Source organism: Triturus cristatus, chromosome 1_1 (genome assembly GCF_964204655.1).
Source record: "Triturus cristatus chromosome 1_1, aTriCri1.1, whole genome shotgun sequence".
Taxonomy (NCBI): Eukaryota; Metazoa; Chordata; class Amphibia; order Caudata; family Salamandridae; genus Triturus; species Triturus cristatus.
The window spans coordinates 52786240-52805002 of NC_140579.1; the positions used below are offsets into that span (position 1 = coordinate 52786240).

General features: G+C 48.9%; 1 protein-coding gene across 1 annotated transcript in view; it reads left to right on the forward strand.

The window, feature by feature from the left end:
- Nucleotides 1-14125, forward strand: part of LOC146869357 (proteasome subunit beta type-7-like) — a 74489-nt gene extending 60364 nt beyond the window's left edge. The window contains exons 4-8 of the mRNA XM_085651788.1: nt 6740-6880; nt 9365-9480; nt 9863-9921; nt 12567-12718; nt 13157-14125. Of these exons, the coding sequence (XP_085507914.1) occupies nt 6740-6880; nt 9365-9480; nt 9863-9921; nt 12567-12718; nt 13157-13268 (580 nt within the window). The 3' untranslated portion in view covers nt 13269-14125. The remainder of the gene's footprint in view (nt 1-6739; nt 6881-9364; nt 9481-9862; nt 9922-12566; nt 12719-13156) is intronic.
- Nucleotides 14126-18763: the final 4638 nt, after the last annotated feature.

Below are 18763 nucleotides of genomic sequence, written 5' to 3' on the forward strand. Positions count from 1 at the left end.
ATTCATATAACAGTTTAGAAAAAACATTACTAGAAAAATTATTAATTGACCTATCTTTGTGTATGTAACTGCTACTCCTAATTGGATCTACTTTTTGTGAATTCCTCTCTATATTAGTCATATTCTCTGTGTCCATCCCAAACTCAATCTTAAAAGTAACTAATAAAACTAAAACACCCCATAGAAGCATTAATAATCCAGTACAACAGCAGCACATCTTGCACCACCTTTTAAAGAAGGCACATCTATTATGATTATTCTCTATGTTAGCCATTTTCTGCTTTGACCTCTACTACTCCACTACTGAAATTAGAACTTTTCAGATCTTCAACGTTTGTTCCAAACTCTTCAACTTCTCCAAATGATCCTTCCGTTCACTCAATCCAAGTGAATCTTTCTTTTACTCAGTTTGGATACTCATCATTTTTCACTCCAATTTCTTCAACATCAAATTGTATCAGATCTTCAGCATTCAAATCCCCAGTCTCTGACTCTTCTCCAATGTCAGTCAAGAGTACTTTCAGGATTTCACCAGTATCTTCCTCAACCACTTTTCTCAAGACCACTTCCGGATTATCTCGAGTCACTGTTTCTTCTTCTCCTTCTTCAGACAGTGTCACATAAGACCATTCCGGTGATCTGTACTTTTGGTTGGGTCTTTTAACTCTTTTTATTTCTACTGGTTCTATTTCTACTGGGTCGATAACCCAGCTGTCGATGAATCGAAACCATCCTCTGCTACCAGAGAAATTGATGCAGATCAGGGTATCAAAAATATGCCCACTACCACAGATAGAGTAATCTCACAGTTACACGCACATACATTCATCATACGCTAGGGCCCATTTCACTAACATGCGCTCAAATACTCTACCAGCAGCAAACCTGTGGGGAGGAAAACTCCTAAACACCCTGCATCTGTATCTAGGCGATCGGACCAGAGTAGTGGCTGTCTAACATAACATAAACAATCTATAAACAATGATCAAAACGTAATCAATAATTGACAAGGAAAGAAAAATCCAACACCATGTTTAAAAGTTATATTGCTTTATCTAAAATTAGTCAAAGTAAATCAGAATAAATCATTTCTCATAATTACCTATTCTAACTAAGTGTCAGAACGGGTCAGGACCAGTCTCATAAAAGTCTTTCAGGATAAGGTCCTCAGCATCGGTCTTCTCAGCAACGCAAGTTCACGCAGCAAGGCGACGAAAGACAGTGCGGGAAATGTGTGGGGAGAGCCCTCCCTAAGCTAACATTTTATAATGCAAAATACAATGGAAACCCACATGAATTAATTGTATCACTGAGCAGAACGAGAAGGAAGGGATGTAACTTAGCAACATCCTGAAATCTCCGCTCAAGAAAGTTCATAATACGCAAACCTCGGAAACAGGAACCAAGGATTTGAAACTATTAAAGTATCCATCTCGCTCATTTCCCTCGGCAAACCAACTTTCGCACAGAGTTCTTTCTGAGGCTCCATTGTTTTTCAAGGACGAAACATTTCTTTTGGAGATCCTCCAGACTTGCTGATGTCCTCCCGGAAATTTCCATATAAGGACTACCGTCAGTTTTTCTGTTAACTGAACTCCAGCAGGGGTCTCCCTTGTCACATCACAGATTTCTGCCTGCACCACAGCTCAGCCAGGCTTCAAATCATTTTCAGTTATTTTCACAAAGGCCTCCATAGGCCACAATAGACCATCTTTAATTAAAGAGACAAAATAAAGATTACTACATCATAATGATTAGACAGTGTTAACCCCACTAATACCCTTATGTGTATGCATTTATCTAGCTTTGCGACATATAGAGCATTAATTCAGACAGCGTTTTGTGCTCAAAATAAATAGCACACAGCAACGTTCAAACATGAAAACTTGCACGTTATTGTAAATACGAAAACAGCACATTAAAGCCAACCCTTGTGTAACCTTCTCTTACGTTAGGACAAACAGATTGATTAATGAGACACACTTGCACAAGACAAATAATTAGTTGTTAATTATTAATGATTAATAAAACACATAGACATGCCAGAGCTTCAAAAAGCCCCAGAATTTTCAAAATGAAAACTCTGCTCCAGCAAAGCCATCACCCTTACACAAGACACTTCAAAACCTCCAAACTCTAGTGAGTATTAAAGCCCTCACCCTTAAGACGCACTACATAGCCTCCATCCTCTAGTGAGTATTGAAGCCATCACCCTTACACAAGACACTTCAAAACCCCAAACTCTAGTGAGTATTAAAGCCCTCACCCTTAAGACGCACTACATAGCCTCCATCCTCTAGTGAGTATTGAAGCCTTCACCCTTACACAAGACACTTCAAAACATCCAAACTCTAGTGAGTATTAAAGCCCTCACCCTTAAGACGCACTACATAGCCTCCATCCTTTAGTGAGTATTGAAGCCATCACCCTTACACAAGACACTTCAAAACCTCCAAACTCTAGTGAGTATTAAAGCCCTCACCCTTAAGACGCACTACATAGCCTCCATACTCTAGTGAGAATTGAAGCCTTCACTCTTACACAAGACACTGTTCATTACCTCCAACATCTAGCGGGCATTGAGGCCATCACCATTACACAAGACACTGTTCATAACCTCCAACATCTAGCGGGCATTGAGGCCATCACCATTACACAAGACACTGTTCATAACCTCCAACAACTAGCGGGCATTGAGGCCATCACCATTACACAAGACACTGTTCATAACCTCCAACATCTAGCGGGCATTGAGGCCATCACCATTACACAAGACACTGTTCATAACCTCCAACATCTAGCGGGCATTGAGGCCATCACCATTACACAAGACACTGTTCATAGCCTCCAACATCTAGCGGGCATTGAGGCCATCACCATTACACAAGACACTGTTCATAACCTCCAACATCTAGCGGGCATTGAGGCCATCACCATTACACAAGACACTATTCATAACCTCCAACATCTAGCGGGCATTGAGGCCATCACCATTACACAAGACACTGTTCATAACCTCCAACATCTAGCGGGCATTGAGGCCATCACCATTACACAAGACACTGTTCATAACCTCCAACAACTAGCGGGCATTGAGGCCATCGCCATTACACAAGACACTGTTCATAACCTCCAACATCTAGCGGGCATTGAGGCCATCACCATTACACAAGACACTGTTCATAACCTCCAACATCTAGCGGGCATTGAGGCCATCACCATTACACAAGACACTGTTCATAACCTCCAACATCTAGCGGGCATTGAGGCCATCACCATTACACAAGACACTGTTCATAACCTCCAACATCTAGCGGGCATTGAGGCCATCACCATTACACAAGACACTGTTCATAACCTCCAACATCTAGCGGGCATTGAGGCCATCACCATTACACAAGACACTGTTCATAACCTCCAACATCTAGCGGGCATTGAGGCCATCACCATTACACAAGACACTGTTCATAACCTCCAACATCTAGCGGGCATTGAGGCCATCACCATTACACAAGACACTGTTCATAACCTCCAACATCTAGCGGGCATTGAGGCCATCACCATTACACAAGACACTGTTCATAACCTCCAACAACTAGCGGGCATTGAGGCCATCACCATTACACAAGACACTGTTCATAACCTCCAACATCTAGCGGGCATTGAGGCCATCACCATTACACAAGACACTGTTCATAACCTCCAACAACTAGCGGGCATTGAGGCCATCACCATTACACAAGACACTGTTCATAACCTCCAACATCTAGCGGGCATTGAGGCCATCACCATTACACAAGACACTGTTCATAACCTCCAACATCTAGCGGGCATTGAGGCCATCACCATTACACAAGACACTGTTCATAACCTCCAACATCTAGCGGGCATTGAGGCCATCACCATTACACAAGACACTGTTCATAACCTCCAACATCTAGCGGGCATTGAGGCCATCACCATTACACAAGACACTGTTCATAACCTCCAACATCTAGCGGGCATTGAGGCCATCACCATTACACAAGACACTGTTCATAACCTCCAACATCTAGCGGGCATTGAGGCCATCACCATTACACAAGACACTGTTCATAACCTCCAACATCTAGCGGGCATTGAGGCCATCACCATTACACAAGACACTGTTCATAACCTCCAACATCTAGCGGGCATTGAGGCCATCACCATTACACAAGACACTGTTCATAACCTCCAACATCTAGCGGGCATTGAGGCCATCACCATTACACAAGACACTGTTCATAACCTCCAACATCTAGCGGGCATTGAGGCCATCACCATTACACAAGACACTGTTCATAACCTCCAACATCTAGCGGGCATTGAGGCCATCACCATTACACAAGACACTGTTCATAACCTCCAACATCTAGCGGGCATTGAGGCCATCACCATTACACAAGACACTGTTCATAACCTCCAACATCTAGCGGGCATTGAGGCCATCACCATTACACAAGACACTGTTCATAACCTCCAACAACTAGCGGGCATTGAGGCCATCACCATTACACAAGACACTGTTCATAACCTCCAACATCTAGCGGGCATTGAGGCCATCACCATTACACAAGACACTGTTCATAACCTCCAACAACTAGCGGGCATTGAGGCCATCACCATTACACAAGACACTGTTCATAACCTCCAACATCTAGCGGGCATTGAGGCCATCACCATTACACAAGACACTGTTCATAACCTCCAACATCTAGCGGGCATTGAGGCCATCACCATTACACAAGACACTGTTCATAACCTCCAACATCTAGCGGGCATTGAGGCCATCACCATTACACAAGACACTGTTCATAACCTCCAACATCTAGCGGGCATTGAGGCCATCACCATTACACAAGACACTGTTCATAACCTCCAACATCTAGCGGGCATTGAGGCCATCACCATTACACAAGACACTGTTCATAACCTCCAACATCTAGCGGGCATTGAGGCCATCACCATTACACAAGACACTGTTCATAACCTCCAACATCTAGCGGGCATTGAGGCCATCACCATTACACAAGACACTGTTCATAACCTCCAACATCTAGCGGGCATTGAGGCCATCACCATTACACAAGACACTGTTCATAACCTCCAACATCTAGCGGGCATTGAGGCCATCACCATTACACAAGACACTGTTCATGCTCTGTAAAATCTTGTGAATAGAGGAGCAATCGCCAGATGTACTTCATAACCTTCAAATTCTAGTGAGTTTTGAACCCTTCACCCTTACAGAAGACGCTCTTGATAGCCTCTCCACCACTTTGCAAGAGCCCACACAAAGAACCTCAGAACAATCATCAACAGCAAACTAGACATGACTGCACAAGTCAGCGCCGTCCGGGCGTCCTGTTTCCACACCCTGAAAATACTGAGGAAGATCTTCAAATGGCTCCCATGCAACACAAGAAGAATTGTCTCTCACACCCTAGTCACCAGCAAGTTGGACTATGAGAGCAGGCCCTATGCCCAGACCACCAAGCAACTCACTAAAAGACCACAGACCACCCCGACCTCATCCTCAACCTCACATTACACCACACCTCAGAGAACTACTCTGGCTTCCAATACATACACACGCTCAATTCAGACTTCTCACACACATTCAAGGCACTCCCAACTCAAGCCCCACCTACCTGAACAGTCGCATCTCCTTCCACCAACCATCCAGACACGCCTGCTCCGCAGGACTTCTGCAACATCCCACGCGTACACAGACCCAGCTAAGGTGGATGGGAGTTCTCTTACATAGCTCCTAAAGCGTGGAACGGCCTCCCACTCCACACTAGAGCCTCCTCCGCTCTTCTTGAATTCTGCAAGAAGCTGAAAATCTGGCTTTTCAATTCACCAACCTAGCATAGGCAGCGTTGGGCACACACACCTGCTCAGCACCAGGAAATCTGTGCGGGTGATGGCACAGGGCACAGTTTCTACCCACTAACATCTAGTGTGTACTGAATCCCTCACCATTCCACAAGAGCCGGCATAACTTCTAATGTTCAGGGAGTATCCAAGCCGTCACCCTTACACAAAGACGCACTTTATACACTGCCATATCTAGGAAGTCGCATCTCCTCCCACCCACCACTGGCTGCTGAATCTCTCCATATCAAGCTACCATTTAATGTTGAGCTTTACTTCACTATTTCAGTGCATTCGGACATTTGTAGTCTCGGTTTCCTTCAGTTGAACCAACTAGGCTAACTCACCTGATAAAATATAGATTTATAGATGGGTAACAGGGAATTTTCGGTATGTTTTTCACTGAGGGGTTGTGAGTGACGTCAAATAGACAATACTGCAAAGAAATTGTTGGCTATAAGAATATGCCCCGGAAGGAACACTAGAGCTGACATGGGATGGGCGCATCCTTAGCTCCCACGTTTCTCATTTCCTTGCATAGGTAGTTCTAGTTCATCCAGTCCAGTTCTTCCCGCTCTTTTCTAATATTCTAACAGGACTACGGGGCCTAGAATGTAAAAGGCGCACCAAGTGCGTTTGTTTCCAAAAAAATGAATTGTAAAATTTAATTTCTTGTGCAACACCGCCACCTGCCGTCTATTTTATGCAACAAATATGACCTCTCAAACAGTGTGGCCCAGTCAGTGCATCAGAGTACCGCATCCAGGGAGGGTGTTTTGAGGTGAGTTTCTGATACCCGACACTGTGCACTGACTCCTGTTTTCTTCCGCCCCCCGCACAGCTGCTGCGGAGCCGGCGTGGCGGCGGACGCAGAGGTGACCACACAGCTCATATCCTCCAACATGCAGCTGCACGCCCTCTCCACCGGCCGCACCCCCCGCGTGGTGACCGTCAACAGGATGCTGAAACAGATGCTGTTCAGGTGGGTGCCAGGGCAGGCCTGGGCCCCCGAGCCCAGGAAAATATTGTATTCAGCGAAATCATACAGACTCTACAGTCTTTCGCAGTCTAATCTGCTATTACAAGTTATGTCGCTTTTCTAGCATCACAGCTGCTTCGAGGCGCCCTGGGGGAATAGAAAAGCGAAGCAAGGGTTCAGAGGGAGAGTGTGAGGAAATGTAAGGAGTGTGGGAATAGATACGAGGGAAAGATAGGATAGCAAATAGAAAAGAAGTGAACGAGGAGGGAAGGAACATCAGAGGGTGGGAGAGCTGTATTTCTTATGCTTATGTTATGCGGTATTTTCTTGTATCAATAAAGTTATTTGTATATCAAGTGTGATGTAATAAGAATGTATCAGGTCACTGCACTCTTAGATCTAGAACTCCTGTTGAGTTTGTGTCATTCTTTGCTTGTCTTCACCTGGAGCTGCCGTGGGTCTCTGTAACAGTAATAAAGTTTCCAGAACTTGAATACTTACTTGAAGTCTCAGTTTCTTCAGTTCACCGGGACACCCTCTTACAGAGAGGGAACACGTGGAAATACGGAGGGAGAAGTGAGACGCGGCGAAAAGGAATAAATATGAGAGGGATGGAAGGAATGGCCTAGATTAGAGTAGGAGGAACTGAGGGGCAAAGCAAGGGATTGAGAGGAAAAAGGTTGGAATTAAGGGGCAAGAAGGGTCCATGAGAGGGAGGCGGGGGGGGGGGGGTGTGAGAAGTTAAAAGTTAAGTGTCGGCTTGATGCAAAGCCAAGTAAGGTACTTGTAAAAACCACAGAGAACTTTCTTGATGTTTATACCACAACATGGCGGCGCGACATCTGACTGGTGTCAGTCACTGGTGCCAAATTACAGGACGCCTTTAACGGTTATTCAAACTGAAAAAGCCCAAACTACTAACTTGTGAAATTGATTCTGGAAAGAGTATTTATAGCTGTCTTCGTCGATTTAAGATCATTTCAGCTATGAATGCTGTTTGACATGATTCCTGCAAACAGGTATTCTTAAACATCTATGCGGTCATTACCTTATATACGGCAATTGATAAAAAAATAGATGGTGTACAATAATGTTAATTCTTCCATTAATTGCTATCAGCAGATATCCCTTTCATTGATATTTGCATATAAAATTATCTGCAGACTAGGATAGAAGGATTGCAGACAAAGAACACTCCTTCCCCCGATGAAGACTTCAAAAAGTTATAGCATAGCCAAAAAATCAGCTCGAATGTAATTTGCAGCAAATCTTCTCTTCTGTGGCTGTTATGAAAATGAGATAATGTTTCTTTTCATATACAGTACTACAGGGCTACTTTAAGAATTGAGTAAATTACCCTTAAAATTACTTTTTTTGATCTGTGTGGAACGGTGACGTGTTTCAGTCGTGTTAGGGATTTTTAGTAATATTTGTAATATGTTTGTCCAATAGATTCTGATACTTTGAAAAATGTTCTTTGGTCTTGGTCATAGTATATGTTGATCGCGCCTCCGAGAACATTATGGTATTCAAAAGAGTAGAGATTATTTCGCCACCCTGGCTATATGAACTTATGAATCATAGGTTTATTGTGTAGGTAAAGTGGCTGGAAAGGCTGAAGTAATTCCCCTTCCAGGATGGGAAGGAGAACGTATTACTCCCACATTTGATGGGGGTGAAGATAAAGGGATTTTTGCAGTGAAAATAAGTTTAAAAAAAAGTGATTTTGCACTGAGGGCTCCATTCCCTCTGTAGGAATTCTGTGCTATATAGTTTCCGCCCAGAGATTAGTAGCCTGTGGAAAATGCCGCAAGACATTCTCAGTAGATCCCTGCATATGGCTGAGCTGTCCAGCCACATGATTGGGAATATCTACTCTAAAAAACAGTAAAAGTAGGTTTGGTGATGTAAATCCCCCCCCCCCCTCCCTCCCCCCCCCCCCATAGTTTTAAGTTTTTTGAAAATGTGGCATGTGTTGGGCCCACCTAAAAGTATTAGTAGACCAGACTAGACTTTGAATTTATTTCTGTGAAATTGCTTGTGTTGCTGTTGCCTCCTAGAGACAGCTTTGACTGCTTGCCCTTACTGCCCATGGAGAGTCAAGTGTACAACGGGCAAAAACAGCAGCCCCGGGCGCTAGTAGTAAATGACAGATGCCAAAGTAGATACTGCCAGTAACTACTGACTGATACGGAGCACAGACCTCACACGTTCCTGTTCTGAGATTTAAGGAATGCTTGGTAATGACCACACCGTCTTCTCATTTACCCCCCGCCCCCTGAAGATGTTCGTCTAGTCGTTGTATGTTGGCGCTGTACAACCCAGCACTGGGAGCTGAGGCAGGCATGCTCTTGGTCACCGTGTCCTCCGTTTAGATCCAAGTGGCTGCGTAATCCGTGTGCAATGGTGCTTTAGTACAGGTCGAGAAGCGATTAAGGTAATGCATGTTCTTACTTCTGTGCTTATGACTGCCCTCCTCTGCCACAGGTACCAGGGCCATATTGGCGCATCTATAATTGTGGGCGGCGTGGATTGCAAGGGGTCCCACCTGTACACCATCTACCCCCATGGATCCACCGACACGCTTCCCTTCGTTGCCATGGGTAAGACTTTCTTTCCTGTACTGTAAGCATGACTGAGGTGTTTGAGTAATGGACAGTGCACCATGGTGGAGAGAATGCCATTATGACAATGACACAAGTAGACATAGTACCTGTAGAGACTTATAGATAGATTAATGCTCACTAATGGATGGACGTGCATAAGAGAGCGAATGACCGACCGAGAGGCAGACAAACACACACGGCCATGGATGGAGAGATGAGCAGACACAGAGACTGACAGATACACCGTTTGATAGACAACAAATTCATAAATGTAGACAGATCAGACATACATACTCTACCTCTGGAGCGGTCTGTAGATGATGAGGGGTGACTTGTCACTAGATGCTGGTTCTAATCCGTTCTCATCTTGCGGCCACAGGTTCCGGATCAGATGCTGCCATCGCTGTATTGGAAGATCGCTTCAAGCCCAACATGGAGGTGAGAGTTTCTCCCCATGTAGCAATGGTTTTCACTAATGTCGCTTTATCACCCAGTGCACAGAAGGAGGGGTGATGATTGTGCTGCACATATGTGGTAATACACCAGCGCTATCAGTATAACAGAGGGGGTTGCGGGCCCTTCTGTAATGCCAAAGTGCCCCAGGGACACACAAAGCGGTGGCACACGCCTGTGGTAATACGGCCTCTGGTGTAGAGATCTTTGTAAGGCCTACAGTTCACCAGTTTTCAGTCCTGGAAGGTTAACTAAGCTTTAGATCTTTCAGAAGCTAACAAAATGGACACTATTAAGTTACTAATAACACTTTTTATTTACAAAATTCACTTTGAGACGTGCAGTGTATAAATATTTTATATTATAATATAATACAATGTGACACTATATTATATATGCTAATCTCACTTTGAGATTATTTGTATTATCAGATGCATGCTGAAGTCAGAAATCACCTGTAATACCAATATTATGTCACTTCTAACAACTTTGTTTTAGTTGAATAGCCATTATTTGAATTCCGACTACGGACTTGCAATTTGAAAAGACACGTAATCGTGTTGTTGTTCAAAAAACACTTTCTTCCAACCCGGTTGTCGTGAGCAATTTTCACTCATATCTTTGCTCCTTTTGCCATCCAAAGCCCTAGAAAAGCCTATTCATGCTCAGGTTTCTTCTTTGTTGAATTCAAATCTTTCCTGGACTCTAATTAGTCTGGTTTAAGACCATTTCATAGCACTGAACCTGCTTCACTGTTTGTCACTGAACCTGCTTCACTGTTTGTCACTGAACCTGCTTTCCTGTGTCACTGAATCTACTTTCCTGTGTCACTGTATCTACTTTCCGGTGTCACTGAATCTGCTTTCCTGTATGTCACTGAACCAGCTTTCCTGTATGTCACTGAATCTGATTTCATTTCGTGTATGTCACTGAACCTGCTTTACGGTAAGTCACTGATTCTACTTTCCTGTATGTCACTGAATCTACTTTCCTATATGTCACTGAATCTGCTTTCATGTATTTCACTGAATCTGCTTTCATGTATGTCACTGATAATCTTAAACTTGCAGTGGATCGGGGAGTCCTGGCTCCCTAGATCCTCCTGGCTATCTCGGCAGCTATTGTGTCCCATATTATTCTTCTGCTTTGTCTTGCATATTGCGGCTCATACTCAACATTGATAAGACTTATAATTATTGCCACCCTCCAGTGCATGGTCAGCTGCTTTATGACCACCTGAGGCTGAGTACTCTACCCTCCCATACTCACTCTGCCAAAAACATGGGAGTTTGCTTTGATCCCACTCTGCCGTTTTGCACCCAGCAGATTCTTTCATCTTCAGGTCATCCAAAGTATTATTCTTTTTCTTCCAAAGGACCCCCACAGTGCCATGGTACAGTCCATTTTTATGTCTGAGCTTGAACATGCATCTCTCCTCAGCCTCCTCAGCCCTGCCGCTGTCTCTTCCGGTTCCCGCTCTTTGCCCTGGTTTCCTTCGGAAGTGGTCGGCGTCTGTGGTCCTCTGCCTCTGCTATGGGGCTTGTCATGGTTTAGATCCCAAACATATTTTGAAAAAAACAAACAAACTCGTCATGTATCAACCATTCCACACCGATGCTCTCAGGCTCAACTGTGTTCCAAAAGTCCATAAACTCCATTCTGAATGCAGAAATGTTGACTTTCTAGCCACTGGTTGCGGGTATCATAAAGCCAGGATCTCATCATCAGGTCTCCTGATAATGATCCGAAGTTATTTTGCATTCCTGATTCTGTGCACTGCTTCCTCCATTAGCTTCAGGACACTTTTAGTGGTAATAGCGCGCTGTATAATTGTATATTGTGTTTATCAAGTGGTAGTCATGTGCCGGCAGGACTAGCAAGTGCATCAGAAGAGACACTGTGCATGCTGTCCCCTCGTAGACAGGCCATGCGGCACAAAGTTGGAATGTAGTGGGAGGCTAAGGGCCAGGGTGATTGCTGGATAAAGTCTGTGGTGTAGAATTTAGAAGCGAAGAACAACTGTACTCATCACTGCTAAGTAAGATCATGAAATGGGCAGATGTCACTCCCTACTCAAACCACCAAAAACCAGACGCATGTGTCACTTACTCCCAGCACTATCTGATGAACCAGTCCCCAGCAGAGCTCTTGTAAATAGCCAAGGTGAATGCCTGATGATTGCAGATTGCCAGATGTGGTTGCGGGAATCCGTTTTGCTATGTCTGCTGCGGGCTGGGATTGATGGGACAATGAGAGGCCTAGTGCCTATGTGTAGGGTGTTTAGCTTCTCTTCCCTCCACAACATGTGATTTCTTTGAGTATAAGCCGGGCTGTCCCAGCAGAAGGTAAGTGAGTGAATGTTGATCTACAATACTAGTGTCTGGAATACGAAGCTGTCCCTCCAGCATGTGTGTGATAGTAGATTATTCCCTGAACGCGTCTCTCCGCCGTACAACTCTGCATCTCTTTTCCTAATGTGTGTTCCTGGAGTTGTACTTCTCTTGCTTATTGCTTTGCCTTCAGACTCCCCACGGGTACACAGGATCACATAGAAGTGACATCCAATTTGACTACTTCTATTGCCTTTTTTTCCCCTTTTGCCATTTTTCGGTCCACTTCATCGCTCACAGCGTGAGGATGCCAAACAGCTGGTGCGGGAGGCCATTACTGCTGGAATCACATGTGACTTGGGATCCGGGAGCAATGTGGACTTGTGCATCATCACCAAGGAGGGCACGGAGTCTCTGCGTGGGTATGACAGCCCAGGCCAGAGCGGACACAGGTGAGCCTGAATCAGTTCTGCTCCTGAGCATCTTTACACATGCATATCCCTAATAGACTCTTGGCAACTTGTAGCTGGTCTTTTCTTAAAGGGTTATAATTGTTAATACTTCCTGTGAATTCTGCTGTGGGAAATGTTACCCCAGTATGTAGTTAGCAGTGCAATGTGTCTCCAATGTGAAGCTGTGCTTCCCCCTTGTTCTGGCAGAGCAAAACAGTAGAACTCTGATTGAGACCACAGGAGAAATTAATGTGTCTGGATATGCGGTTTGTTGGATCTTTTTAGATATTTGGTATTTGTACATGTGACCCCTACAATTGCTCCATTTTAAGGAATCCTGTCTCCACCATCATAACAATGTGTTTCTGTGCTCCATGGATCGATGTCAAGTTATCACAAGTGTCTAACTCAAGCCCTCTGAACCTGTTGTTTTCCCAGGCTTGGGTCTTACCGTTACCGGAAGGGGACCACCGCAGTACTGACGAAAACCATCACATCCCTGGAGCTTGAAGTAGTGGAAGAGGTGGTGCAACCCATGGACACAGAATGAAATCCACTGTGAGCTTTCATCAGTCCTGAACTAGAGGTGTATAAATGAGTCTATCTTCCCAAGCCAGGAGCAGAGGCCTGAATGCCCCCCAGCCCTACAACACAGGGTTGCAACTCTCTCAATCCTGTGCCAGCTGTAGGCTAGTGGTGTCTGGCTAGCTTGCTCCATCCATGAGCTGCCTCTATGCAATTTCTGTGTCATCAGCCAGACCTGGCAACAGGTGCACAAATCTTTCTACCATCCCTTATCCCTTCTCTAAATATATGAGGTCTCCGCACATTATATCACGAGCTGCGTGACAACGACATGCAGCTCCGTCCTTTCGTCTTTGAGCAGCCCTTCAAGTTATGCTGCTCTTTTCATCCTCCCTTACAGGTCAGAACCTGTGGGCTGGATTTTACACTTCATTCAATCCACCTTCAGTCCTAGGCCTCTGAGGAGCAGCTACTTCCATCCCCCATGCCTGGTCAGAGGAGCGCAACACTCCTTGGATTATCCACATGACCTGGGCCACAACTGTGAGGTTCCCTCCATTTTCACATTGCCATCAGAGGTGTGCAGCTCCTTCAATGCTCCTCCTCCCCTAAACTTAGAAGAGTGTTTTCTTTCTTTGAATCCACCCACAGGTCCAGAGGTATACAGTTCAAGCTCTCCTCCCCGAGACACAGTGGTGCAGCTAATTTGCATTACACCCATGAGTCCCCACATGAAATTGCTACCCTCTGTAGAAACATCACACTTAGATTACATTACACTCTTTATCTGAAAGAAACACGTTAGTTAGATTCCTCACCTTAGAATATCCCCAGGCGTCAGGCTGGATCCGGAAGATTTTTAGTCAGCAATACCCCTTGCGCGTCGCTAGGCGTCGTCTGCGGCTCCGCGTCCATCGTCGGCGTCGTGCGCCGGAATGACGTCGTCGGAGTACTTAGACGCCGCCCTCGCGCGCTGACGTCAGTTCTTCTTTTTTCCGCGCCAGTAAGCGCAGATCCGGGAGAGCTACCCCTTTAGTCTTTTTTGACTAAATCCTTTTTGATCCTTTTTGATCCTGTCAATCGACGTCTGGTGCCGGTAGGATGCCTGGATTCAAGGCTTGCGATGATTGCCATCGACTGATGTCGGTGACCGATCACCACCGCCGGTGCCTTTACTGTTTAGGCCTCGACCACGACGCGGAGTCGTGCTCCGACTGCCAGGCCCTGACTTCGAAGGCTAGGCGGGAGCGGTCCCGCAAGCTTCTCGAGCTTCGCCACTCGGCTCCGCGTCGTGCGCGATCCCGGTCCAGGAGGAGGTCCAAGGATCGCTCGCGGAGCCGCAGCCGACGCCACCATCGTTCGTCGGGCTCCAAGTCGTCGGGTAAGTCTAAACACTCTAAGAAGTCCAAGAGACGACATCGCTCTTCGGACTCCCCTCGCCGGTCGCGCGACTCGGCCGAGGGCCTGGGTAGTTCCACCCCCGCGGCTCCGTCGGAGCCGCAGGCGCCGCGCAAGTCCCCATACCCTCCGGTCCCTGGGACTGACGCGACGCCGGCGGAGGTCAGTGCCTTCCTCTCGGCCATGAGGAGCCTGGCTCCGCCGTCGACGCCCGCTGGCGCGCCTTCGGGCCCCGCGGACTCGACTGGGCGACCTTGCGTGCCGGCGGCTCCGGCCCCGGCGCCGTCGGAGACTCCGGTCCCGACGCCGCAGGTCCCCGCGGGGCCCATGCCTGGGCCCCCGTCGACGCCGGTTGACCTAGTCACTCCTCCACCGGCGCCGACGCCTGAACCACCGACGCCGACGCCACCGGTGCCCCCGACGCCGGTGCCGCCGACGCCGGAGGGCGTCGGACCCCAGTTTAGCCCTGTTCCGGACCCGACGCCGTTGCGGCGTCGACCGACGCCGCGTCCGGCGCCGATTGAGCCCCAGCGGCTCTACTGTCCGGCTCCGATCCTTCCTCCTGCATATCAGGAATCGGATGACGGGGGCGATTGGGAGGGGTATGATGACCCTATGGCTGTTCAGTCGCAGCTTTCGCAGGACTGGGCAGAGGAACTGGGGGAGGCCAGTGGGCTGGACACCTCGCCGGACACTGGATTCACCTCTCCTCCGACTGTGGCTTCGGAGGAGGGTGCAGCATTTTCTGTGGTGCTGCGCAAGGCGGCTGCGGCCCTTGGGCTTGAGCTGCCTGCCGTGGCTGTGAGGACTAACATCCTCACTGAGGTGCTTCAAACGGCCGCAAGCTCCACTGAGCCTCTGTTGCCGTTCAATGAGGCCCTCACTGACGTTCTCCAGGGCACCTGGTCCAAGCCCTCCACAGTCCCTCCTGTGGATAGGAACGTTGCCAGGCGCCACCGCCCTGCTCCGGGTGACCCCAGTTTCCTGTCCCAACACCCCACCCCCGAGAGTCTGGTTATCCAGGCCTCTACCTCCCAATCCTCCTTCCCGACCGCCCCGCCGGACCGGGATTCCAAGAGGCTCGAGCAGTTTGGCAAGAAGCTGTTCTCGTCCCTTAGTTTGGGCCTGCGGTCTTTGAACACCGCATGTCTCTTGGACCGTTATTCCCACTCCCTGTGGGATGCGGTGGAGGACGTGCTGCCCCTGTGTCCGGAGGAGGTCCAGACACGTCTTACCCAGGCTTTGGCCGATGGGAGGGATGCAGCACGACACGCCATACGATGTGGGCTTGACACGACGGACTCGCTAGGTAGGGCGATTTCCACCACGGTGGCGCTTCGACGTCACGCCTGGATGCGGTCCACGTCATTTTCCGGGGATGTCCAGAACACCCTCATGGACATGCCCTTCGATGGCACTCGCCTGTTTGGTGAGAAGGCGGACAGTGCGCTCAACCGCTTTAAGGACTCCCGGGCTACGGCCAAGTCCTTGGGCCTCTCGGCTCCGCGGGCGCACACCTCCGCTTTTCGCCCCTTTCGTGGCCAAGGAAGGGGTGCCTCCTCACGTCCGCCTAGCCACCAGCCGCAGAACCAACCTGCGCGCGGTCGCGGACGTGGTTTCCGCCGAGGCGGTTCCGGAGGTCGACGCGGTCAGCCCACATCCACCCCGGCAGCATCCGCCTCAAAACCTTCCTAGTCCGAGCTTTCCGGCCCATTCCACGCCAGTGGGCGGCAGAGTTCGCCATCACCTGCTCCACTGGCGGTCCATCACATCGGACAGGTGGGTGCTGCAAATCGTCCGAAGGGGCTACTCCCTCCCCTTCGAGACGACCCCTCCAGCCATGCCACCGCAGCACCACCGTATCTCGGGGGATCATTTGAATCTTCTCCACGAGGAAGTTTCGGCCCTCTTGGCCAAGGGGGCCGTCGAGCGCGTTCCGAGCCCAGAAGTAGGTCGTGGTTGCTATTCCCACTACTTTCTGGTTCCCAAGAAGGGCAAAGGGGGCCTACGCCCTATCTTGGACCTTCGGAACGTCAATGCCTTCCTCCGGAAGGAGAGGTTCAAGATGTTAACGTTGGCTCAGGTTCTGGCTGCCCTAGACCCTGGAGACTGGATGGTAGCGTTGGACTTGCAGGACGCATATTTCCACATCCCCGTCCTGCCGGCCCACCGGCGTTACCTGCGGTTCACGGTGGGCCACGAGCACTTTCAGTTTACCGTGCTCCCCTTCGGCCTCACCAGTGCCCCTCGGGTGTTCACGAAAGTGATGGCGGTGGTCGCAGCTCATCTGCGCAGATCAGGGGTTCCAGTCTTCCCCTATCTCGACGACTGGTTGTTGAAGGCGGGCTCGCCCCAGACAGTCGTCTCCCACCTCCAGACTACGGCGGATCTCCTGCATTTGCTGGGATTTTCCATCAACGTGCCGAAGTCACACTTGAGTCCCTCTCAGACGCTCCTCTTCATCGGAGCAGTTCTCGATTCGGCGCAGTTCCGGGTCTATCCGCCGGAACAGCGGGTCCGGGATATACAGGCCCTGATTCCCATCTTTCGGCCTCTATCCCGGGTTTCGGTCAGGCTAGTGTTGCGCTTCTGGGGCTGATGGCCTCCTGCATCCTACTAGTGCATCACGCCAGGCGGCGCATGCGGGCTCTGCAGTGGGACCTGAAGTTTCAGTGGGCCCAGCATCACGGCAACCTGTCCGACCACGTCTTGATCTCGGAGGGCACTGCACAGCAGTTGCAGTGGTGGCTCACGGACCGCGATTGGGTCATGGGCAGAAGCCTCTCCCTTCCCCAACCGGAGCATGTCGTAGTGACGGATGCGTCCCTCCTGGGGTGGGGTGGCCATATGGGAGAGGCGGAGATCAGAGGCCTCTGGTCTCCGGCGGAGTCTCGTCTCCACATCAACCTGTTGGAGTTGAGAGCGATCCGACTTGCACTGAAAGCATTCCTTCCCTCTGTCAGGGGAAGTGTGGTGCAGGTGTTCACGGACAACACCACCGCCATGTGGTATTGCAACAAACAGGGCGGGGTGGGGTCGTGGACCCTTTGTCAGGAGGCTCTGCGCCTCTGGACATGGCTGGAACACCAGGGCGTCACCCTAGTGGTTCAACATCTGGCGGGCTCTCTGAACGCCAGAGCAGACGAACTCAGCCGCCGGTGCATGATGGATCACGAATGGCGTCTGAACTCCGAAGTGGCGCAAGGTCTCTTTCAGCAGTGGGGAGAGCCTTGGTTAGATCTATTCGCCACCGAAGAGAACGCGCAATGTCAGCAGTTCTGCGCGTTGGAATTTCCAAGGCGGCACTCGCTCGGCGACGCTTTTCGTCGCGAGTGGAGTTGCGGTCTGTTGTACGCCTTTCCGCCTATACCACTTCTGCCCAGAGTGCTGAAGAAGATCAGGCACGACCGGGCCCAAGTCATCTTGGTGGCTCCGGATTGGGCACGAAGGTACTGGTATCCCGAGCTACTCAGTATGCTGACCGATCCTCCGATACGTCTGCCCCTTCGGGAGGATCTTCTGTCGCAGCAGCAGGGGACGGTCCTCCACCCGAACCTGTCCAGCCTCCACCTCCATGCGTGGAGATTGAGCGGCGGCAGTTGATGCCATTTGACTTGCCTCCTGAAGTCTGTGATATCATTCTGGCAGCCAGGCGTCCCTCCACAAAGACGGTATACGCCTGCCGGTGGAACAAGTTTGGTTTGTGGCATGGTGCACAGCAAAGGCTGTGGATCCCCTTTCCGCCCCTCTTTCTGAGGTGCTCCTGTTTCTTCTTTCTTTGGCCCGGCAGGGCTCTGCCCTGGGCACTCTGAAAGGCTACCTTTCTGCTATCTCTGCTTTCTTACGGCTTCCTGATCAGCCTTCTCTTTTCAAGTCCCCTGTTGTTACACGATTTCTGAAAGGCATTACCCACACGTTCCCTCCTGTCCCTTTCGTAATGCCTCAGTGGGACTTGAATCTGGTTCTTACATTTCTAATGTGCGCTCCCTTTGAGCCTCTTCATAATTGTCCTCTTCGTCTGCTGACACTTAAGACTGCTTTTCTGGTAGCCATCACCTCGGCTAGACGGGTGAGTGAGCTCCAGGCTTTATCTTCAAAGCCTCCTTTTCTCTCTGTTCATCC